The following is a 25540-nucleotide window of genomic DNA, read 5'->3' as shown; positions in this document are numbered from 1 at the left end:
AGATCAAGAGTCACTTGCTCCTCTCTGGCTGAGCCAGCCAGGGGCCGCTGTCTTCAGAAATTTAAAAGGAAAAATCTCCTTCTCTATTCCAATGGCTGGCTTCAAAGCTAGCAGGATTTTTCAATTTCAACATTTCTAAAACTTACCCAGGGATCAAGCTAACTGAGCCCTTGCACCTCACAGGGAGCTAGCAGTGGAGGTTGATTTCAGTCCCAGAAGCCAGCAAAGGAACAGCTATTCCTCACTGGTCACTGGACAGTCTCCTCACAGTCACTGGCCATCCTGCCTCAGTGGGCCACATGTGCAGTTCACGGTGCCCCCACCCCCACTGGCCCCACCAACCACGGGAGGTAATGTTTGCGGACTCCATCAGATCTCCAGAGGGAAGCCCTCTGCTAGGCGACCAGAAAAAAGTAAAGAAAATAATGAATGACAGTGATCCAAGTTCTGATATAAAATGAAAAAAGCCCCAAAGCAGACTCATAAATACTACAGAAAAAGTACAATTGAGATTCACATTTATTGATATTAAAGAAACCACAAAAATTAGAAGTGGGTTAATTCATCCATGTATTTCTTCAGTGAGGATTTTTGTTTAGTCATACCAAAATAGCTCATTGCTCTTGGTTACAAAAAAAAAAAATTATTTGCACTTAAAAAAATGCTCCCGTGCTTTCATCCTTCTCCCTCCTGCTCTCAAAATTCCATTCTTTTTAAAATCTCATCTTTTCTTCATCATACTTGGAATTCCAGTTGGCGTATCTGGCAGTTACACACAGATTACTTCATATGGCTTAACAGAAGTTTAATCGAACATAAAAACAAGATCTAAAAAATAACTTCCATACTCAAGTATAACCTGATCCCAAAACATACGAGCAAAAAAAAAGTTATAGGATTCAACAGTCATGTAAAGATCAACAACAGGAATCTGTTTACATGTAAAAAGCACACCAGAAAACAGTAATCTAGTTTCCCATTTCCCCTAAAAACATGAATGACAGGTAATCAAATATAAAGTCAGAAAAATTTTGCAGCTTTTTAACTGATTATTTAAGCTTTCTTTACTCATCAACATTAACATCAGGCATTGAGAAGTATGATCGGTGTAGTAACATTCACAATTTCATAGGCAGTTTTATTTCAAAAGTTCTCATTGTCTAAAATCTATATACCTTCTTATTTCTGGATCACCTCTAATTCTCTACATTAACTGGGAGCATGAGTAATTTCAAAAAATTAAAAACAGAGATTCATTTCTGGGGTGAAGATGGCCAAAGGCTGGTTAGCAAGGCGGCGCCGAGGTGGTTGGTGTTGCTGCTTTCGGCAAAAGTCCTAATGAAAGCCTCCCGGATGCTGAAACCTGAATAAATGACAAGGACCTCTGATTATTTGGTTATTTCTCCTACAAGTCATAAATACCTCAAGCACTCAAAGCAGTCACTCGATGGGGTTAAAATGCAGGAAACCTAAACTACGTCCTGCACCAAATTACCCTAGAGGGGAAAAAGCAGCCTGTTAAGACTGAGCATCCCACCAGGCCTGGCAAGAGCCCAGATCTCTCCCACATGACACGACAGGGACACAGGGGAAGAACGCTTTTAAAAGCCATTGGCCAACGATGCTAATAAATATGCCTGGATCCCACGCATCAATAATTCCACTTTAACAATCTAACTTACAGGAAAAGACTTAATTATAAGATGGCTCTGGGGGCATCTGGTGGCTCAGTTGATTAAGCATCTGACTTCAGCTTGGGTTGTGGTCTTGGGGTCCTGGAATCGAGTCCCCCCACAGGCTCCCCACTCAGCAGGGAGTCTGCTTGTTCCATTCCCTCTGCCCCCCTCCTTCGTTGGTGTTCTCTCTCTCAAATGAATAAATAAAATATTTTTTAAAAAATAATGGGGGGGGGGCACCTGGGTAATTCAGTTGCTTGGGCATCTGCCTTTGGTTCGGGTCATGATCTCAGGGTCCTGGGATCGAGCCCCTCATTGGGCTCTCTGATCAGCAGGGCGTCTGCTTCTCTCTCTCCCTCTCCCCCTCCTCCTGCTTATGCTCTCTCTCTCAAATAAATAAAATCTTTTTTAAAAAAATAATAAATAAAATAACATGATTCTGCATACAAAGATATATACTTAATCTTATTCAAATAGGAATATATCCCAAGTGTCAAATACTATAAAATGGTGTTTAGAACATGTCGTCTATGTCTACACGTAATGTTATGAAGCCATCAGAAATGACCTTTGGAAAGATCGGAGGTCTATTAAAGTGTGTATGATACATACTTCTGCATATATTTACCATATGATATATGGATGATATATCTATCTGCATATATATCATGATATACAACATACATCTGGATGATATATATTCTATATCATTATATATGTACATATTATATATATATCATACAGATCCTGGCTACTTTAAACAAAAAAATCCAATCACAATAAAATTTGTACACAGTGACAATGGGTGATTTCTTTCCCCAACTTTGCTGGTATTTTCTAAATTCACTGTGAGGAACATGGACTGCATCTATCATGGAACAGATGAATGGATAAGTAACCCCAGTACAACTATTAACTGCTATCTTTGTAAGTCTTTACTCAACCTGTCACATAAAGAATCCAGAATGCAGGAACCAGAGTAGGCTCACAACGTAGATGAGTAACATTACTGTTATTTTTAAAATGCAACAGAAACGCCCGCTAGAGGGGAAAGTTCTCCATGCTTCTAGGGGATGGGCGGCAGGACAAGCGCCCTGGGTTTGTGTTGGGGAATGCTAGATAATAAAGCTGAAAGGGTAGGGCAGCCCAGGTGGCTCAGTGGTTTGGCACCGCCTTCAGCCCAGGGCATGGTCCTGGAGACCTGGGATCGAGTCCCACGTCAGACTCCCTGCATGGAGCCTGCTTCTCCCTCTGCCTGTGTCTCTGCCTCTCTCTCTGCATCTCTTTTTGTCTCTCATGGATAAATAAATAAAATCTTTTAAGAAATAAAAAATAAAGCTGAAAGGGAGGCTCAGGGCCCAGGGGCACTCACGTCCCTCACCACACCCATAGCTTGCACCTTGCTTATGACACACGTAGCCACTCCACCTGGTCTTTCACATCCCCTCTCAGCTCTAGTCCATCCCACGCGTGTGTTAAAAAGCAAAATTTACCTGAGTAAATTGAAAGATCTCATTGACTTTATTAAATGATTCCTGAATCGTGCAGTATCCCATCTAGCAAGCTCCACTGAGCTAAACAAAAGAAAGGCTTTGAAAGGCAGAGAGAAGACATTATAAAAAAAAAAAAGAACAGACTTTATTAGGCTGGAATGCACTGTTTAGGCAAGGTTGCCCTCCTCCAAGGAGTGGTCAATCCATCAGGAAATTCCATGTTGCCTGATTAAAGGTTACATTCCTGATGAAGTCAAACAGCAGTTAAATTAGGTATTAAGTCTTGGTTTACCGACCTGAAGCCTTAAGTGAAGTCATTTTAGGGCTGTGGTTTTCTTTTTTTTTTTTTTTTTTTAATATTTTATTTATTTATTCATGAGAGACACAGAGAGAGAGACAGAGACACAGGCAGAGGGAGAAGCAGGCTCCATGCAGAGAGCCAGATGTGGGACTTGATCCCAGGATCTTGGATCACGCCCTGAGCCAAAGGCAGATGCTCAACTGCTGAGCCACCCAGGCGTCCCAAGGGCTGTGGTTTTCTTGTTAACAATTTCCCCCCTTTGAGTAAGACTTTCTGCTAAACTGAGAGTTGTGCTCAAAACTTAAGGCATCCGTGCCCCTCTCCGCTATGCCCTGTGGTGCTCGCAGCTCCTGTTGATCCTGTGAATGCAACTCACAGGTCATGAGGTTTTCTTTATTTCTGTGAAATTCACGGGTTACAACTCAATATCTGCCTTCCTTAAGGCCGTTGTCTTCTGTTCCTTTTCTGTTGTAGTCTCAGCGAGATCAATTGCTTGGTGGTTAGCGATTCCAATCAGGCAATTAAAGTTTTGGGGAGGATGCAATGCACCAGGAAGATTCTTATAATCACTACAAACAGGATAATCCCCAGGGTTTGCAGTTCACTGTGAAACTGGTGCCCCAAACCCAAACCAATCAAAATCAAATAAGTCAAAGAAAGACCCCCACAGAAGGGGTCACCCATTAAGCCGAGTGGCTTGCTCAATGATCGTAGGTAACTGAGTTTTAGTTTCCCCAGAACTGTCAATCCAGGTATAGCAGGTGGTGGTGGCCACAGCACAGACGCCTCCTTGCTCAGCTCAAAGATAATCAAGAGCTGTCCTCTTATCAAGAGCTACTTTGGCAGAAACTCTAAGGATCTTCATTGAAAAGCTATCACTTTAGCAGAAGATTCTGTAATAATTTTAAGAATTAAATTAGGGGATCCCTGGGTGGCTCAGTGGTTTAGCGCCTGCCTTTGGCCCAGGGTGTGGTCCTGGAGTCCCACGTCAGGCTTCTGCATGGAGCCTGCTTCTCCCTCTGCCTGTGTCTCTGCCTCTCTCTTTCTCTCTGTGTCTCTCATGAATAAATAAATAAAGTCTTTAAAAAAAGAATTAAGAAATTAGACTTTTTTTATTTTTATTTTTTTTATTTTTTTTTAGAGAGAGAGAGAAAAAGTGTGCTCGAGCATAAGCATGAACCAGGAGTGAAGACTAGCAGGGGAGGAGCAGAGGGACAGGGAGAGACTCTCAAGCAGGTTCCACGTTCAGCATGGAGCCAGACGCAGTGTTCAATCTCACCACTGAGATCATGACCTGAGCTGAAATCAAGAGTTGGACACTTCACTGAGTCACCCAGGCGCCCCAGAAATTAGCCTCATTTACATTTATTCCTAACTAGGGAAACAGGGACCTGTCAAAAGTAGTGAATCCTGAACAATGAAACCCCATTGGGAGAACCGTTTTTTTTTTTTTTTTATGAACAGTTATTTTTTTTTTATTTTTTTATTCATGATAGTCACAGAGAGAGAGAGAGAGAGGCAGAGACACAGGCAGAGGGAGAAGCAGGCTCCATGCCCCGGGAGCCCGACGTGGGATTCGATCCGGGTCTCCAGGATGGCGCCCTGGGCCAAAGGCAGGCGCCAAACCGCTGCGCCACCCAGGGATCCCTGGGAGAACCTTTTTAACTCAACAATGTAAATTTGGGGACACCTGGGTGGCTCAGCAGTTGAGCATCAGCCTTCAGCACAGGGTGTGATTGTGGGTCTGGGAATCAAGTGTAAAAAAAAAATTTTCAGACATGAAGGGGACTTTCAGACTGGGTTATAGATTTTAGGAAAAGAGTTGCTTACAAGGCTCAATTTGAAGTCTTCCAAATGACTTTATTTCTTCCAAATGACTTTATTTCTAAAATTTGAGGATTAGGCCTTATGCTCCAGGCATCAGAATTTTATTTAGCCCAGTGAAATCAGTGTGAGAACATTACTTTCTACCTTATGACTCAGAATCCAGGTGCCTTAATGCCCTAATATTTTTCAAACGTTAAATCGTATTTTTAAAAAAAATTTTAAAAAGATTTTATGTATTTATTCATGAGAGACATACAGAGAGAGGCAGAGACACAGGCAGAGGGAGAAGCAGGCTCCCCACAGGGAGCCCAGTGCAAGACTCGATCCCAGGACCCCGGGATCACAGCCTGAGCTGAAGGCAGATGCTCAACCACTGAGCAACCCAGGCGTCTCTTAAAAATAAATTTTATAAAAAGTATTCAATGTTTTTCTCAAGTTGATTTTGAACAATTTAAACATTTCCCCTCACTTTTCTATCAGAGACAGGAAAAAATCAATACAGAACTCTTGAGAGCTGCTCACCTTCCTGCTCAATTTCCTTATTCTTTAATGAACTGAGAATATCTACCTATCTTTTGCCAGGGCTCCTGCATCAGCATTTTATAACTGAATGGGAAGTGGAGAGAAGCCAAGGTGGAATAAATCAGACTGTTGGGGAAAGAAAACTAAAAGGCATTTTCCAACTCCAAAGAGCAGAACACAAACCGCTCCTTCTCCTAAGATTTAAAGCAGCAAAACATAACATCTCAGCACAAGAAATGTGGCAGTGGCTTGGAGGCAATGCATTCCAGTAGCAAAGCTGCTGACTTGAGTATGCTGCTCACCATACCACGTCATGGAACCATCCGATACACCGGGTCACCAACTTGTAAGCTGCCAATTTTCTCCACTGAATAATAGATCCCAAAGAGTGGGGACGACTTGTATATTTGCTTCTCCGACGGATCACACAGGCGGTAACTGAAAGAGGCAAAAATTCACCATCAGGCACAAAAGGGAAATAAGAATCCAAGTGCTCTCCATAGAACTCAAGTTTTCATTCTCAGATTACCTATAAATAAATAGCACACCTTTTCTACAACATGGACAGAGAACTCTGTGGGCAAGGAGTCAAACTGCACAAAATCCTGCCTTTTCTAGAAGTATCCTGAGAATCCATACAATTTTTCCATGGCTTCATTTTGAAAAAACTTTAAGTGTTACTCAAAATGAGTGCCATGTTTCCAAAAAAAAAAAAAAAAAAAAACAGGTGGTATGTTTGCATGTATACCTCCCACTTCACAATTCCCTGAAACAAATAAATGCTCGTACAATCTCAAAATGGAACTGCCTGAACTCTCCAAAACTTTTTTTTAAAAGATTTTATTTATTATTCATGAGAGACAGAGAGAGGCAGAGACACAGGCAGAGGGAGGAGCAGGCTCCATGCAGGGAGCCCGATGTGGGACTCGATCCCGGGTCCGCAGGATCAGGCCCTGGACTGAAGGTGGCGCTAAACCGCTGAGCCACCCGGGCTGCCCCAAAACTTTTTTTTAAGATTTTATTTATTTATTTGAGAGAAAGAAAGTGAGCAGAGGGAGAGGGAGACACGCAGGCTCCCTGCTGAGCAGGAAGCCCAAGGAGAGGCTCAATCCCAGACCCCAAGATCATGACCTGAGCTGAAATCAAGAGTCAGATGCGTAACCAACTGAGCCACCCAGATGCCCCTCTAAGCCTTCCGTTCAATGCATGGAGGTAATCTGCTTTCCACCCTGTCAGGTTTACAAGCCCAAAGCTGAGCTTCTTTGGTGAACAAAAATGAAAACACAGATGCAACTGGCATGGGGCTGGACTACTGATGAAGCTAATCTTTTTCAAAAGCCTTGTCTAAAGAAAAAAAAAATTAACTTCGCCACACCTCAAAAATCAAAAAACAGAACTGCGTATCTGAAGACTTCAAGAAATAACCTCTTCTCTAACTTAAAACCATTGGAAACAAATAACAGAGAAAAGGGAAACAAAAAAGAATATATCTTCCCCAAAATGTTGACTTAGTTTTGACTTAGTTTTAAAAACACATTTAGTTGATAACTAAAGTCGGCTAATAACAGAACAAAAGAAAACCACCCTGGCACCAAAGAAGCTCCTGAATGAACAAACTCCTGACAACTCGTTACATTTCTATTTTTCTAATATTTCATTACACAACTTCAATGAGTCTCATCATCCTTGATGTTAAGTCTAATAAAGAAATGTAAGCTGCAATAAAAATTACAGTATTTGAGGTATTAATTTGGAAATACACACGTGAATGTTCTTAAAATTCGATGTGAGAGATATGAAAATTTAAAAACACAGGATTAGACAATGAAAAATCTATCAAAAGCACTCGAAGGGGACGCCTGGGTGGCTCAGTGGTTGAGCATCTGCCTTTGGCTCAGGTCATGATCCTGGGGTCCCCGGATCGAGTCCCACATTGGGCTCCCTGTGGGAGCCTGCTTCTCCCTCTGCCTGTGTCTCTGCCTCTCTCTGTGTGTCTCTCGTGAATAAATAAAGTCTTAAAAAAAAAAAAAGAAAGAAAGAAAAGCATTTAAAGATCCATCCATAAAAAAAGAGGAAGCAACTTACCAACAGACCCATGCCAAGCAGAAGGCAGAGTGAGAAGTGCTCGGACAGGGCACTACACCTGCAGGTAGCTCTGGGATGGGGCTAATATTAAAAATACACTGGACACACTGCTGTTTACCTCTTCAGGGTTTCCAGGGGCTCCTTCCTGTCTATGATTCCAGTATCTGGGTCTACGGTGGTCAAGATGCACCTGCCATTCAAGGACCAGCAGTTAGGTGGTGTTAGGAACCAATGAACAGACCCCAGAGGTTGACGCTCAAGAGGATCCTTACCTGGGGCAAGACAAAACCTTTTTCATTTCTACGTTGCCAATGAGGAGCTCATCCCAGGTGTCCTAAGAGAAAAAGAAAAGTTATCTTTTGAATCAAGGCTTCATTAGTGTTTAAAGCCGTTTAATCTTTGGCTGGTACTAACTATGAAGCTAGCAGAAGAAAGCAGAGCCAGACACCAAGAAGCATCTCCCAAAGGGACACAAAGAGAGATGGCACATTGGTGAGTCCCGGAACCAATCACCCCTTGGCGCACGGTCTCAGAAACCTGGTTGTCAGCACCGCAAGAGCAGACCTTCTCAGGGGGCAGTTTGCCATGAGAATCACACATTAACTACAGGGCAATGTACTGACATATAATGAGGAATGTACAGCTTGCAAGACAAGCCCACTTTGTCCTTAGAACTAAGCCACGATGGAAGCCAAGTTAAGATCTGACAGTTGTTTGATGAATGGGACGCCACGCAGGGGAAGTCAGCTGTGAGACTCACAATCAGCACTCCCACCTCCAGAGAGGCAGCCTGCCCCTGGGGCCTGGCATTCCAGCCACTGGCCCTGCTCTGCTTTCCCACCCTTGAACCGTGGGCACCGCCAACATCGCCTCAGGGCTTCAATAAGTCTTCACGACTTTGAAGAAGTTACTATTATGTCCCCCGTTTTGCACAAAGAAATGAAGACCTGGAGGGATTGCAAAATTTTCTCAGGGTCACAGCAGCTAGGTTCAAAAAGTTCAGATTCTGAAGGGAGGACTTCTAACCACCCAGCTCTTAAATTTATCTCCATCTCTATTTATCTGTCTACACACACACACACACATATACACACACATACGGAGATTATATAGATGATGTTATATATGCCTCGAGGTACATATTCACACACATATCTGCACAGACACACACATGTATATAACGAGGGTGCATTATAGGACTCTATTGCTGATAGGGAAGCTACCTGTGGAGTTTGCATTTCCCAGGACAACCCTCTGTCCAGGCCTCAGGGGGACAGGTGAGAGGCAGTAGAGGAGGCACTTCACTACAGGCTCCAGAAACCAATAACAGTATCTATAATCAGATGCAATAAGTATGTCCCTTGAAAAACTGTTTCCTGGGGCACCTGGGTGGCTCAGCGGTTGAGCATCTGCCTTTGGCTCAGGGAATGACCCCCGGGGCCTGGGATTAAGTTTAGCATCAGGCTCCCCACAGCAAGCCTGTTTCTCCTTCTTTTTTTTTTTAATATTTTTTTTAATTTTTTATTTATTTAATGATAGTCACACAGAGAGAGAGAGAGAGAGAGAGAGAGGCAGAGACACAGGCAGAGGGCGAAGCAGGCTCCATGCACCGGGAGCCCGACATGGGATTCGATCCCAGGTCTCCAGGATCGCGCCCTGGGCCAAAGGCAGGCGCCAAACAGCTGCGCCACCCAGGGATCCCCCCTGTTTCTCCTTCTGCCTGTGTCTCTGCCTCTCTCTGTGTCTCTCATGAATAAATAAATAAAATCGTTAATAAAAAAAAAAAAAAGAAGAAAAGAAAGAAAAATTGTTTCCTGACCTTAGCTCAGATGAGGTTTGGAGGCCTTGGGTCTAAGGGATTTGATGAGAAGTCAGTTACCAAGTGAGGACATAAGGCACCTGGTCCTTGACTCCCCCCACCTCCTGCCCACCTCCCAGGGGGCATGAGAGCCCACTCTGTTTCTGCGGGAGGCTAACACAGTGTTTTCCCTCCAACCACTGATGACCAGCCTCCAGTCACGCTCTGGTTCTCTTCCAAAGTATGCTTACCCCCGAGGGCCAACAGGGGTGATTTAGCAAACCAGCCACCCAGGTGTCCAGAATTTCATATTTGGAAGCCACAGATCTGTAGAAACTCTGCCTTGTGGCTACGGCATGAAGCAGGAAAGTCTGAAAAGTTCAATTAGGTTTCCCAGCTTAATAAAAGATTTTGGGATGCCTGGGTGGCTCTGTGGTTGAGCATCTGCCTTCAGCCCAGGGCATGATCCTGGAGTCCTGGGATCGAGTCCCCCATTGGGCTCCCTGCATGGAGCCTGCCTCTCCCTCAGCCTGTGTCTCTGCCCCTCTCACTTGCTACATCTCTCATGAATAAATAAATAGAAATCTTTAACAGAAAATAAATAAAACAGATTTAATCTGCTCTTCCGCTCTTGAGAACTGCACTACCCAGTTCAGAATGACAAACTGTCTGCCTTCATAGAAATTGGCTTAAGCTCCCCAAATGCCAGCTCTAATTACCTCTGGAAACATTAATCAGTTTATATCATAACATCACTCACCCTAATCTGATCACGGCTGGCATTTGGGTGCAGAGCATTATTTGCAGTAAACAAAGAAACAAACAAAAACCACCAAGAGAATTGTTTCAATGTAATTATTAGTTCAGTTTTCAGTTATTAGATTAAAATAACGAAACACCTTAGGTTATTAACAGTTAACGTGAATTAAGAATGCATGGAATTGGGGCGTCTGAGTGGCTCAGTGGTTGAGCGTCTGCCTTCAGCTCAGAGCATGATCCTGGGATCCAGGATCGAGTCCCACATCAGGCTCCTTGCAGGGAGCCTGCTTCTCCCTCTGCCTATGTCTCTGCCTCTCTCTCCGTGTGTCTTTCATGAATAAATAAAATCTTTTTAAAAAATGCATGAAATTAAATCCTCCATTACGTTCTAGCAGATACGCGCATCTTCCATTATGTTCTACCGGATAGCGCATCTTCCATTGCATTCTACCGGATACGTGCATCTTCCATTACGTTCTGCCGGGTACGCGCGGGGTCCCAGGGCCTTCCCTCCACCCCGGACACAGCCCGAAGAGCCCGCTGCTCCCCCTGGGGGCGGGCTGCCTGTGTGCAGTCTGGCAAAACCCAGGCCCCTCCGACATTTACTTACGGTGAAGGGACAAACCATGGGGCTTTTGAGGTGTTAGAAAGGAGGGGGAGAGAGAAAGGCGGTACTCTGTCTCTCGCTCTCTCAAATAAATGAATAAAATATTTTATTTATTTTTTAATGAGTTGTTGTTGTTTTTAAAGATTTTATGTATTTATTCCTGAGAGATACAGAGAGAGAGGCAGAGACACAGGCAGAGGGAGAAGCAGGCTCCATGCAGGGAGCCCGATGTGGGACCCGATCCCGGGACTCTGGGATCACAACCCGAGCCAAAGGCAGACACTCAACCACTGAGCCATCCAGGTGCCTCAAACAAAATCTTTTAAAATAAATAAATGTATGACAAGAGCATCTAATCCTTCCTCTCTTTCCTTCTGTTTCCCTCTCTCTCTGTACACACACACACCACACACACACGGCTACACACATATATTTAAAGAGAAAACAATACATCTATTCCATCTTTGTGTATATATTCTATATGTTGTATATATGTGCGTATACACACACACACACAGACACAATATACACATACACACACGTGTGGGGTGGGGGAGCACCAGGCGAAAAGGGAGGCCAACATGGGCTCTTGAATATCCAGGCACCAGAGATGGACAAGAAGACATCTGAGAGTAAGATGGAAAGCCAGGTGACAAAAGCCTGAGTGCTCTGCTGTTGCCATGGGTCATCCAAAGAATTATCCTGAAGAACACAGGTTGGATCAGCAAGTCTACCCAACCAACAGCTACAGAGCTTCCGGGCACTTACACATCCAGCCAGGGTCCCCGCTGGTCCCAGGACAGCAACCGAACCTTCTACCTCCTGAACCTCAGTCACAAGATTGGTGCCTGTTCATTCCCTGCTCCTGATTCTCTAACTGCTACTCCTAAGTTTAGTAGCTTATGTCACACATTCGGTTATTAGAAGCAATTTCTAATTGCTTCTAATTAGAAATTAGAAATATGAGTAAAGATGAATGAGTAAAGAAACAAATTTGTGGTTTAGAAATCCTTAGCTGTTTTTCTGGTTTGGTATCAACGATGCCACAAGAGCACAGCGAGCTGGGGAAGCCACGAACAAGGGACTGGCTACACGTGGCCCGTTATAGGATGATCACTGGGCAGTGAAAAGGACGATGTGAGTCTCTAGCAACTGACTCATGTGCAGGATGTTGCTGAGTGAAGAAAGCACATCCATATAGATACCATACATAGGATAAGTCCGCTTATGTGATTTAAAAAAAAAAAAAACCTGTAGGTACAGCCATGTGTATATATACGTGTATGTAAATATATATATATATATATATATATATACCAATATTCTGGAAGGCTCCTCAAGTTTATTTTTTTTAAAGATTTTCTTTATTCATTCATGAGAGACACACAGAGAGAGAGAGAGGCAGAGACACAGGCAGAGGGAGAAGCAGGCTCCATGCAGGGAGTCCGATGTGGGACTCGATCCCCGGTCTCCAGGATCACGCCCTGGGATGAAGGCAGGCTCTAAACCGCTGAGCCACCCAGGGATTCCCCAGGCCCCTCAAGTTTAAACAGTATTTTTATAATGAATTTTTAACTTTTTCATTTCCCCTTTTTGTGTTATTTTTTCTGAGAAGCATTATCATCTCAACAACACATTTTTCAAATCATTTCGGTCATTTTTTTTCTCATTTACAATTTTAATCGAAGCACTGCTCTTCATTTTTTCTTAACTCTTTCTTATAAGCACAAAATTTTAATATCTAGGTCAATTTTGGGGGAAAGAAACACCATCAAAGAACTTCCCTCCAGAATAAACAATGATGTTCATTCCTCCAAACAACCAAATTTGAAGTCTACTGAAACAAAAACAAAAAGCCCACACACACACATAGAAAAGTAACAAAAATCACATTCTAGGGGTTCAGCGCATTTAGCAGCCTTCGCTGTGCTAATCATCCTTCAGCTGACTTTCGAAAAAAATTAACGCCCTAGCGCATCAAAATATATATTTTCCATTTGCTTTGTTTAAATTAGAAATAATAATTAAAAAAAGAAAACTTGAAGGAATTCATAATCAACTGCCTGACTCAAGGGTGCATGGGTGGCTCAGTGGTTGAGTGTCTGCCTTCGGCTTAGGTCGTGATCCCAGGGTCCTGGGATTGAGTCCCACGTCGGGCTCCCTGCAGGGAACCTGCTTCTCCCTCTGCCTATGTCTCTGCCTCTCTCTGTGTGTCTCTCATGAGTAAATAAATAAAACCTAAAAAAAAAAAAAAGTGTTCCTATCACTTCTATCACTCAGGAAATGCCAAGGGTTTTAGGAGTTGTTTTAGGGAACAAACGCCAAGTACATATTTCCCATTACACCACACAGTACAACTATCTCAAACCAAAAATTTTCTGTTTTTAACATATACATGCAAAACAATATTCTTTAATGCCCTGTTGCAAAGTTTAAAGGCTCTCCCTCTCAAGAAACCCTGTAGCAACCTTCCTACAAACACACACATACTCTGTGCTAAGTGTTTCTTTCTCTGGTCTCCTATGCGCTAGGTCACGTCCCTCAACCCTCCAGCTTCTGAGCCCTCGGATCCTGCTTCATTGTGAGACCCTTGCAGGCAGACACAGGGAGTTCATTTCTGCAAGGTTAGCATCTCTCTCAGAGGTGAGCACCCAGCGAACTCTCAGTAAACATCTGTTGCAGGCATGAGCCTTCCGGAACCTTGGTCAATGTATAGACTTGCAGAAAATCATTTTCCTCAGCTGAAGTAAACTCTATCTCATGGCCAAACTTCCTTCACAGACTGACTAGAACACAAGATTCCTTTCACTAAGAATTACCAATGTACAGGAGACATGACTTTGCACTTAATCAGATTTTCGTAAAGATTACAGGCATCGATGCTGGGAGGCATTACAAGGAAAAGGGTGCACTTCTGCTCAACTGGTGGCAACTGAAATTGGTACGAGGTTTCTGCAAAGCAACTTGGCAATATATATGATAAGCCCTTAAAATTCTGGCTTTGCACTTTTTTTTTTTAAGATTTTATTTATTCACAAGAGACACAGAGAGAGAGCCAGAGAGACAGAGACACAGGCAGAGGGAAGAAGCAGGCTCCATACAGGGAGCCTGATGTGAGACTCGATCCCAGGACCCCAGGATCACGCCCTGGGCCAAAGGCAGACGCTTGACTGCTGAGCCACCCAGGCGTCCTTGACTTTGCACTTCTTAAGTTGAGAAGTGCAAAGACTGGTTTACCAGGGATCCCTGGATGGCTCAGCAGTTTAGCACCTGCCTTTGGCCCAGGGTGTGATCCTGGAGACCTGGGATCGAGTCCCACTTCGGGCTCCCTGCATAGACCCTGCTTCTCCCTCTGCCTGTGTCTCTGCCTCTCTCTGTGTCTCTCATAATGAATAAATAAATAAAATCTTTAAAAAAAAAAAAAAGACTGGTTTACCAAGCTGTTCATTATTTTTGTAAAGGGAAACGGCCTACATGCTCGATTATACTGTTATGGCACAGTTCAAAATGGACTAATACAGAACCACAAAAACTATGCTAATGAAGAATTTGTAAAGACAAGAGCTGTGTTCGCCACGTACCATTAAGTGAAAATGGTGGGATTCGATACCACCCATACAGGATCATATAAATAATATTGGAAACACAATATAATGTTATCATAGGTTATTCTTTGATGGTAGGATGGGGAAGGATTTTTATTCAAGTTTTTCTTTGCACAGGGGAAGTGGTACTTCAAAAAATTACTTTCATAATTGAAAAAATTAACTTTATCTGAAAGATTCTTGAATCATTCAAAAGCTTGCCACATCTCTGCAGCCCTGGTGTCCAATTCTCTCTCGTGGCTTTCTCATGACCCTGAGCTTGAGCAACACCATGTAGAGAAGCAGTAAACTTTATCCTTAAAGTGTCAGTCTCGGGCAGCCCTGGTGGCTTAGCGGTTTAGTGCCACCATCAGCCCAGCGTGTGATCCTGGGGACCTGGGATCGAGTCCCGCATCGGGCTCCCTGCATGGAGCCTGCTTCTCCCTCTGCCTGTGTCTCTGCCTCTCTCTGTGTGTCTCTCATGAATAAATAAATAAAAATCTTTAAAAAAAAAAAAAAGTGTCAATCTCCTCCCGTCACATAGTGGCTGGTGTGTGTGTTCCTACAGAATCACAGGAGGCACATTTCTGTAAACCCAAGTGCATAATAAATGTGCCAGGAGGAATTTATTGTTTGAGAAAAATCCAGGCAAAAAGGAAGGACAGAAGCCTCAGGCTTTCTGCAAAGCTAGCTTCCACTCCCTGGAAGCTACCTACTGTAAGGAACACAGTATGAAAGTAATTTATTTTATTTTATTTTTTTAAATCAGGACATAGAAAAAAATAATAAAAAAATAAATCAGGACATAGACTGTACAACTGAAGTGTTTGTTAGAAAGAAAGCAAGAAAGAAAGAAAGAAGAAAGAGAGAGAGAGAGAAAGAGAGAGAGAGAGAGAGAGAGAAAGAAAGAAAGAAAGAAAGAAAGAAAGAAAGAAAGAAAAGCTAACCAAGAGGTCACATCGGAGAGAGAGTTTGAGAGAGATTTGTGATAAACTCTCTATTGAACACACACATACATATTAACAGAAGAAAAAGGCAAAAGGAATTATACTACTGTAGGGCTGCAAAGAACCTTTAAAATCCTTTAGTAAAACCTGTCAGCTTAAAAAATAAATAGATAGATAAAACCTGTCAACTTTATTTTTTTTAAGATTTTATTTATTTATTCATGAGATAGGCAGAAACACAGGCAGAGGGAGAAGCAGGCTCCCTGCGGGGAGCCTGATGCGGGACTCAATCCCAGGACCCTAGGATCATGCCCAGAGCCGAAGGCAGATGCTCAACCACTGAGGCACCCGGGCGTCCCTCAACTTTAGAAACATGAGTGTGGAGGGTACCTGGGTGGCTCAGGTGGTTGGAGCGTCTGCCTTTGGCTCAGGTCATGATCCCAGGGTCCTGGGATGGAGCCCCACTTCCAGGCTCCCTGCTCAGTGGGGAGCCTGCTTCTCCCTCTCCCTCTCCCTCTGCCCCTACCCCTGCTCCTTCTCTTTCTCTCTCTCAAATAAATAAAATCTTAAAAAATAAAAATAAAAAATAGGAAAAAAAGGAACATGAGTGTGTTACTATTCCCCTCCACCCAGCAGTCCTGTCTCCCGTGTGTTCATCATTTTGGCTTTTCTAAATAAGGACAGACTTGGCTAAGGCTCCTAACAAAATGTGCCTGTCAGCAAAGCTCCCCAGATGAGCACAGGGGAGCCCTTACTTGAAAGGAAGACTATACATGCCTAGGATAGACCTCTTCTTGGTGCTTTTCATTCATTTGAAAGAAAAATGACTCTTAGATGCCTTCAGCTTCCTTCTAGCAAAGTCAATGAACATGAAATTTGGGCTTACCTTCATGATGCCAAACCTGATGCTTGTTCTGTCTTGTTTCTTCCAGAAGCACATACCTCTTCCCCTTGACCACATGGTGACTGAGGACCCAATATGGTTTTTGCTATATGGCCCAGCAGTGTTTTAAACAAGGGATAGGGGCACCCCGGGTGGCTCAGCAGTTTAGCGCTGCCTTCAATCCAGGGTCTGATCCTGGAGACCTGGGATCGAGTCCCACGTTGGGCCCTCTGCATGGAGCCTGCTTCTCCCTCTGCCTGTGTCTCTGCCTCTCTCTCTCTCTCTCTGTGTCTCTCATAAATAAATAAATAAAATCTTTAAAAAAATAAAATAATACAAAAAAAATAAATAAACAAGGGATAGCCCTGTAAATGGCTGGACTTCATGGACTTCAGACAGCCAGAGAGCCAATGACCTGGCCACACACTAGCTGTGTGACATTAGGCAAGTAACTCAACCTCCCTGAGCTTCCACAGCTACGGAGGGAGGTGAAAACACCATTTGCTTCAATGACTACCAGACACTTCTCACCACGATCCACAGTAAAACATTACCTTTTATAATTGCCCAAACTTGGAAGCAACCAAGATACCCTTCAGTAGGCGAATGGATAAATTAAATTGCGGCACATCCAGTCAACAGAAAATTATTCAGTGCTAAAAAGAAACGAGCTATTAAACCATGAAAAGACGTGGAGGAAACTCAAATGCGTGTATTACCAACTGAAAGAAGCCAACGTGAGAAATCTACACACTTCCAAACAGAAGACATTCTAGAAAAGGCAAAACTATGGAGACTGTAAAATTGTCAGAGGGGTGGGGGTTGGAGAGAAGGTGAAGGGAGGTGAAGGTGGAGGCAGAAGGCAGAGCAGAGGGGACCTTTAGGGCAGTGAAAATACTCTGCGCCATGCTACAATGTTGGATGTGTCCTCAGACATCTGCCCCAACCCACAGAATGGACAACACAGCAAACCTTCAGGTAAACTACGGACTGTGGGTGATCATGACGTGTCAGCATAGGTTCACCCTTGGGAACATACCACTCTGGCGAGCAATGTGCTGATGAAGGGGGGCTGCGCACACCAGAGCTGATGGGAAATCTCTGTACTGTCATCTCAATTGTATTGCAAACCTCTACCTGCTGTAAAAAAAAAAAAAAAAAATCACGTCTTTATTTATTTATTTATTTATTTATTTATTTATTTATTTATTTATTTATTTATTTGAGTGTGTGAGAGAGAGAGATTGAGAGTGAAGGAGGAAGCGTGCACAGAGGGAGAGGGAGAAGCAGACTCCCTACTGGGCAGGGAGCCTGATGTGGGGGGCCGATCCCAGGACCTTGGGAATGCGACCTGAGCCCAAGGCAGACACTTAGCCAACTGAACCACCCAGATGCCCCAATAAAGTACTTTTTAAAAATTACATTTTACATTGTTTCCCAATGTTCTTTCACACCCACACAACACACACACATACACTCACACACACACCAGATAAACAAAAGTCTTACAAAACAATTGTTTTAAGTAGGCTCCACACCCGGTGTGGGGCTTGAACTCACAATCCTGAGATCAAGAGTCTCCTGCTCTAGGACTGAGCCAGCTAGCCGCCCACAAATCAAACCTTAACCTTACTGTATATAGCCTACTCCAATATCTTTTATCCTGTTTAGTCTTTTTTTTTCTTTTTTTAATGCTAGTCAGGGTCCTTGAAACTGAAATTATAACCCAATAATGGGTTATGACTTGCACTTTGGAAAGTAGGAGGATTAAGTCAGATCCAGCACATGAAATGCCTGGCACAGTGTCTGGGACATAATGCACATTTGATAACTGGGAGACTAGGTTGTTACTGTTACTTTGTTATTGTTCTATATGCTGCTGTTGGCATTGCTTCTTCAGAAATCCCCAAAGCCAGACAGATAGGATATTCTTATTCCAGGACAGAGAACTTTTTTTTTTTTAAGATTTTATTTATTTAAGAGAGAGAGGGCGTGCACAAACAGGGGGAGGGGGAGAGGACGAGGAGAAGCAGACCTCCCGCTGCGTGGGGAGCTGGGCTCAAGACTCGATCCCAGGACTCTGGCTGGAATCATGACCAGAGCCAAAGGCAGATGCTTAATGGACTGAGCCACCCAGGCGCCCTCAGGACAGACATTTCTAATCTAAGCTCCTAAGTAAAATCCTAAGTCGTCCCCACTTAGATTTGAGGGACTGAAATTTTGGTGATGATGGTTTATAAAATCTTTGCTTCTCAACAGCTGCAAAGGATAGTACAGAGAGGACCCTATTCACACAACCAGTGAGTGATGGGACTTCGAGTCCAACCACAGCTGCCTGGCTTCAAGATCTACCACCTGTCTAGAAGCTTCCTGAAGAATCGCTTCCTGAGTGACACTACACCAAAGGTTTTCTGCAAGCTTCTCCATAGTTCTTTCATACTGCAGGGTAAGAAATGATACAAACAAAATATTGCAAAAAAAGAAGAAAGGAAAGAAAGAAAGAAAAAGAGAAAAAAAGAGTCAAGTCCTGCTTACCAGGAAAGTGAGCAAAGTTCAGGAAACACCTGACCCCTGACCCCTGACTCTACTAGCAATGGCCAAGCACACAGACAAGAAGCATCGGTCAACTGTATTATTTTTAAATTCCACTGCTCCACATTCCCAGAACTCACACACACCACACCGGCCCAAGGGAGGCCACCTTTTAAAACTTGCGTAACATTCTGAGTTACATGGAAAAAGTATAAAGTACTTTGGGTCATGAAGTGTAAACGTTGCACAATGCATTCTACTATTGCTCTATATTTTTGCAATAAAAAATGGCCTGACTTTTTGCACCATGCTTAGATTTGCTCTTTTTTATTAGTTGCTCTATTAAATATTTATGTACGTTATCATTTTACATCAATATTTAATAGAATCCCACTAATTGAAAAGGTGATGGTTGTGCAAAAGTGCCAGGTAGACAGGTTAATGCATCAGGCCCCTAACTATTAGCCTTCCTAATTTCAGGGAGAATAAATCAGCAACGTCAGCATCATTTTATACTAAGGGTTTTTATTTAAAAAAAAAAACAAAAAACAAGAAACAAAAAAACTAAGGGTTTTTTTTTTAATTTTTTTAAAAGATTTTATTTATTTATTCATGAGAGACACAGAGAGGGAGAGAGGCAGAGACACAGGCAGAGAGAGAAGCAGGCTCCATGCAGGGAGCCCAATGAGGGACTTGATCCCGGGTCTCCAGGATCATGCCCTGGGCTGAAGGCAAGTGCCCAACCACTGAGTCACCCAGGCATCCCTATACTAAGGGTTTTTAAAATACAGAGGACCTTTCTAAAAAAATAAGTATTTTGTCTTACTTACATTACTATTTCAGCAAGCCCATCACAATGCAGGTATAAAACAGAGAGCTCAGGTGACTTAACATTTTTTAATTTAAAAAAAGGGGGGGGATCCCTGGGTGGCTCAGCAGTTTGGCACCTGCCTTTGGCCCAGGGCATGATCCTGGAGTCCCGGGACCAAGTCCCACATCGGGCTCCCTGCATGGAGCCTGCTTCTCCCTCTGCCTGTGTCTCTGTATGTTTCTCATGAATAAATAAATAAAATCTTTAAAAAAATAATAAAAATAATAAAAATAAAATAAAATAAAAAAAGACTCCACCCACTCAAATTGCCTAAGAGAACAGGATTAGGCTCACAATCACCTCAGGTTCACTTTGACAAGTCACAGAAGAGCAAAAATCCTTAGTTGGCAAATTGCAGGAAAGCAAAAATTCTTTAGCCAGGAATGGGACTAGGAAGGATCTTTTCTTCTCATTCCTCTTGGTTCAAAATCTTACTTAAATGAGTACCTTCAGTGGAGACCATGCGGGAGCAATGGTACTCCCTAAAAGAAAATTTCTCAGAAAATAATGGTGCAATTACAGGATTCTTGTGAAAGAGTTTTTGCTTCGTGGACTAATTTATAATCCGAATCTCAGCCGCTTGTATCAACACCGAGCACGGATTTCATAGGTGTTTCGCGAGTGTCTAAGGACTGACTCCACGCTTGTGCACAGTCCTGGCCCGCAGGGGGGACACAGGCAGGCTAGTCCCCTTCTAGGCTCTGCACCTGCTATCGTCTTTTCTGAAGGAGCCCCCCCCCCACACATTGTATAAACTTGAAGTCCCACCAAATCTGGATTTACTCCTGGGGAGAAAAATTGGGTCTCTTTCTCAAGGCGCTGACAGCCTGAGGATGTCAGGGCCCCGGCCTGTCCTGCCCTCTGTAGCCAGGGCTTCTCCAGGTGCCGCCGGAGACACGGGATGGTGCTGCCAAGCCCGTCACCGGCCTGTTCTCGAACCTGATGCAGGTTTCACACAAGGCCTGGCTCAGCTGCAGCTTTTCAAGGAGACCTTCTGGTGATGGAGCCTGGCGCTGGTGTTTCTGGCCCGCATGTCCCTCCCTCTCAGTGCATGTCCTAGAGAACTGCCAGAGTAATACTGTGCCTGGCATGCTGTGCGCATCAGTAATATTTGCTGGATGAAGGCAAACCTTAACGACCTTCTTGCTCAAAATCATGACCTGCTCTTCAATATCCACAATATCAAATCCAAACTCCTCGGCCATGGCAAGCTCCAGCCAGCTCTGGGTCCAGCTTTTTCCTGCCACTTCTTATTTGCCCCTGGATCTCCTGCAATTCTGAAAGGCTCTGGGCACCCCTTAAAGTCATGGCCTCTTGTGCTTTGAGGTCTTCAGCGGGCTGCCTCTGATACCCACAGTGACCCTCGCTCACCCTCGCTGGCACACACAGCACACATAACTACCTACATACCCGAGCACGGCTTCTGGGTGGCATGTTCTGACCCCTCTCCACCCTCACACTCCCTTCTCCAGGCAGATTGAGCCATTTCTGCTTCTAAGCATCCCTGTGCACCTGCTAAGCATGTGCATCACAGCACTTCTGGCCCTGGGCTGTTGTCCCTCGGCTCTTCCTCTCACATCAGGGAATCCTGAAGGGCAGGACCTGTATCTTTTCACCTCTGTATCCAGGGCTCCTAGACATAGTGCCTGGCCCAGTATAGATTATCAATTAAAAAAAAACATTTTTAATGAATATGAAGAGGAATTATAGAAAACATAACAACGGGATAGCATCAACAAGGAGACAACTTCTGTGAACACTGCTATTTTTTAAATTACCAAATAATAAGTGCCAAAAAATAAAAAATAAAAAGATAATAAGTGCCAACATGTGTGAAGATTTATTCTAGGCTTGGTGCAAAGGTTTGTGGTTATTTTTCTAAGATTTTATTTATTTGGCGGGGGGGGGGGGGGGGAGAGCGCGCGCGCATGAGAGGAGGGGTAAAAGAAGAGGGAGAGAGAGAGAGAATCCTTAAACAGGCTCCCACTGAGCCCAGAGCCTGATGCAGGGCTTGATTTCACGACCCCAAGATCACAATCTGAGCTGATACAAAGAGTCTGATTCTTAACCAACTGAGCCACCCAGGTGCCCCTGCAAAGGTTTATTCTAAAGGACAGTACTAAAAAAATAAAATTAAAATAAATTTAAAAATAAAGGACAGTACTTGGGATGCCTGGGTGGCTTAGTGGTTGAGCATCTTCCTTGGGCTCAGGGTGTGGTTGCCCTGGGATCGAGTCCCATATCAGTCTCCCCGCAGGGAGCTTGCTTCTCCCTCTACCTATGTCCCTGCCTCTCTCTCTGTGTCTCTCATGAATAAATAAATAAAATATTTTTTTTTTAAAGTGTCTGCATTTGGCTCAGTTGTGATCCTGGGGTCCTGGGATCGAGCGCTGCATCGGGCTCTCTGCTCAGCAGGAAGCCTGCTTCTCCCTCTGCCAGCTTGTGCTCTATCAAATATTTTTTTTTAATAAAAATAAAAAATAAATAAAGGAAAACACTTACCAGCAAATAGGGGCACATTTTACTCACACAAAAGGAAATATGGCCACCCAAGGGAACAAAGAATGAAGAGCCTCTCCCCTCGGAGTTAGCTACTTGGGATTTCTATCTAGGAAGCATGACCTCACTATCCCAGGAGCTGCAGGTCCAAGTCTGAGGTTCTCAGGCCAGAACTGACAATCACATGTCCTACAAGTATATAAGGCCCTCCGGCTCCAATGCCCTTATCAAAAGGAGACAGTAATACAGACCTCACAGGATTGTCGTCAGGATCATGCAGAGTAATTTGTATGACATAAGACATTAGTTCAGTGCCTGATACCCAGAAAACACCCAACAAATGGATTTGTCATCGCTGCTTCCAGGGCTCATGAGGTTTAGCCCATCCCCGATGTTTAATAGGACTGCCATGTCTCTTAGCACAAAGCAACACCCAGCCACGTATATTTCTGTACAGATCACATGACAACTGGGTTTTGGTGTGGCTGACCTGTTAGGGCGACAAGGGCCTCTGCCTGGAGAGGGTGGAAATTTCTGCTCTGAGCCACACAGGAGAGGGTGTGGATCCTCTGGGACTGAACCCGGGCTCTGTTCACAGGCACATCTCCTGATTCCTCGTGGCCTCCATTTTGGGGGCTGGGCCTTTCGCGACTCTCAAATCCTTGCACTCCTAGCTGTTCTCCTCATCTTCATTTTCTTTTCGTTATCTCTGGGCTATAAGGATACATTCTAGCCCGGTTCTGGACTTGATACAACTCCAAGTTCTGACTGCTTGCTTTGGGGCCTAAGCATGAAAGGGTGAGCAGCGCCCCCTGAGGCCAGTGAGGTGATGGTGGCAGCAGTAAGTGGGCAACTCCACCAGGTTAAGGTGGCTCTTGGGGGAGGAGAGTCTCCCTCGCAGCTAGCTGACGGTGGAGGGTCTGCATTGGTGCTACATGAAGGGAACAGTCGTTCCGTTAGCATCTTGAACAGCACACCTGAGCTTACTGCACAAGAGCAGTGAGCCTCTTACCTCCTCGAAAGCATCACAGCCTGTCACCACGATATTGGGTCTGAACTGGTCCATTTTCACTTTCTTCTCCAGCCTGGTATTCAGATCCGCCAGGGAGGCTTCGGAGAGGATCATGATGGGGCTGCAGTCTGGGTAGGCCACCTGAGCCAAGAACACAGCGCCATCAGGCCTCCCTGCCCCATGAAATGCCTCAGCCCAACCGAAAGCAAAGCCCAGTCCAGAAGTGGTGCGCAGAGGGCATGCAGTGCAGAGAGGGCCAGTGGTGTTCCGGGAGGAGTGGGGACACCGCAGTCTTGGAACTGGTCAGGGTCAGGCCAGCTCCCGCGGCGGGGCCTCGCTGGGGGTCCCCCCACCACACAGAAGGCAGCAGGCAGGCTCAGAGCCATCATCACCTCCCGGGACTCACCCTGTTCCTCCCTGGAGCGCCCAGCACTGACCCCCTTCCCACAACATCATCATCAAACAGGGGAAGGATCTACTGCCGATCAGCTACGCTCTGGTCCCAATTTCCTCGGACGTCACCCACTCACTCAGCAAGCATTTATGGAGCAGCTGCTCCATACCAGGCACTGTTCTAGGCAGGCAAACAGCAGGGAACAAGCAGATAAAAACCCCTGCGATCCAAGAACTCATAGTTCAGGGAGGAAGCAGGAGCCACCTGAGGCGCTTGCATGTTAAACCCTAGCTCGCTGCAGAATCAATGGCTTTGGTGTCTGGGCTGGAGCTGGCCCAGAGGCCTGGCTTCCTCAGAAAGTGCCTTTTCAGTGCCTCAAATGACCAGACCACACTGATGGCGAAGGGAACCCAGGAGGAAGTCTGCTTCGGTGATTTCAGGAAACTTGGCTCGGCCCCAAATGGACCTCTCACTTCACCTTCCCAATCTGAATGCTTCCCGAGCCCCCCTGTCCCTGGGGGTCACCCCTGGCTTCTCCCTCCACAGGACCTGACACCTTCTACACCCCACGCCTGCTGAAGAACGCACTCCACCTGGAACCACTTCCCTCTCCAACCCCAATACCTGCCCAGGACGTACCCTTGGCCCCCCTCACCTGGGCCAGTCCTGCACTTTCTTAACTGGGATCCCAAGCAAGGTCCTTTGTGAGTCAAGAAGGAAGCCGGACACACGGGGGTGATGGGCCACTGGCAGGAGGGCAGCGCTCTGGGAGCTCACCTGGTAATTCGGTACCACAGGAGAGAAAATTTCCTTCGACGGTCTTCCCTTCATGTGCTTCTCAAACTGAACCAGCCTGAAAGCTTCTGTTTTCAAGAAGCTGGTGAACCACTGCGCTGCCTCGTCGCCACAGTCCCTGCCCTTAATGTCCATGCCGAACAGCCTGGAAGGGTCACAAGAGAGCACCAGGGTTACTGTCCTGCCCTGACATGCTGACAGATGGCGTCCAAGCCACAACAGCTGGACGGCTGGGACCTGACCACCCCAGGGGGCCAGGAAGCGGTCCTCAGGCCCAGGGCCGAGGCTGGGCAGACACAGAAGGGGAAGGAGCAGAAGATGCTCTAGGGAGGAGCTTCTCAACCCTAATATGCCTACAAATCCCTGTGATCGTGTTAAGATGCAGACTGTGTGGGATCCCTGGGTGGCTCAGCAGTTTAGAGCCACCTTCAGCCCGGGGCGTGATCCTGGGGTCCCGGGATCGAGTCCCACATCAGGCTCCCTGCATGGAGCCTGCTTCTTCTCTATGTCTCTGCCTCCCTCTTTCGCTGTCTCTCTCATGAATAACTAAATAAAATCTTAAAAGCCCTGAGCCCAGCACGACCCTGAGATCATGATCTGAGCTGAAACCAAAAAAAAAAAAGAAAAAAAAAAGATGCAGACTGTGCTTCGGAAGGCCTGGCTGGAGCCAGAGATGCCATCTGCCTGAGAAGCTTCTGGATGCCTAAGCTGTGGGTCCTTGGGCCACACCTCGAGTAGCGAGGATTCACGAGGCTTTCAGAAGGGGGTAGGGCGACCGTGTGGTAGATGCAGCCTGAGCGTAGAGTCTGCTAGAACTGGTTCAGACTGGAATGCCCACCGTTCTCTAGCCTGTGACCTCACACAGTGCCCTGACCCTGGTCTGCAGCTGTGACCTGGAGAGGGTGATACACCACCCACTCACAGGTGGGCAGGGCCTGGGGTAACACAGCAGGCT

The 25540-nt window shown here is 45.0% G+C and overlaps 1 protein-coding gene across 3 annotated transcripts in view; it reads right to left on the bottom strand.

The window, feature by feature from the left end:
* Positions 1–501: 501 nt before the first annotated feature.
* The window catches only part of MTARC2 (mitochondrial amidoxime reducing component 2), a 36250-nt gene continuing 11211 nt past the window's right edge, over positions 502–25540 (bottom strand). Inside the window, exons 3-8 of one of the 3 annotated variants that reach the window (XM_072759563.1) lie at positions 24568–24730; positions 23397–23537; positions 8177–8238; positions 8023–8094; positions 6122–6257; positions 502–1363 (exon numbers count right to left, since the gene is read on the bottom strand). In XM_072759563.1, the coding sequence (XP_072615664.1) occupies positions 6131–6257; positions 8023–8094; positions 8177–8238; positions 23397–23537; positions 24568–24730 (565 nt within the window). In that variant the 3' untranslated portion in view covers positions 502–1363; positions 6122–6130. Of the gene's footprint in view, positions 1364–6121; positions 6258–8022; positions 8095–8176; positions 8239–17376; positions 17623–23396; positions 23538–24567; positions 24731–25540 lie in introns of those variants that run through there. The other 2 variants (XM_072759564.1, XM_072759565.1) reach the window with 2 other exon arrangements.

This window comes from Vulpes vulpes, chromosome 5 (assembly GCF_048418805.1).
Source record: "Vulpes vulpes isolate BD-2025 chromosome 5, VulVul3, whole genome shotgun sequence".
NCBI lineage: Eukaryota > Metazoa > Chordata > Mammalia > Carnivora > Canidae > Vulpes > Vulpes vulpes.
Note: the sequence above shows the minus strand (reverse complement) of the source record. Positions and strands in the feature narration are given on the sequence as shown.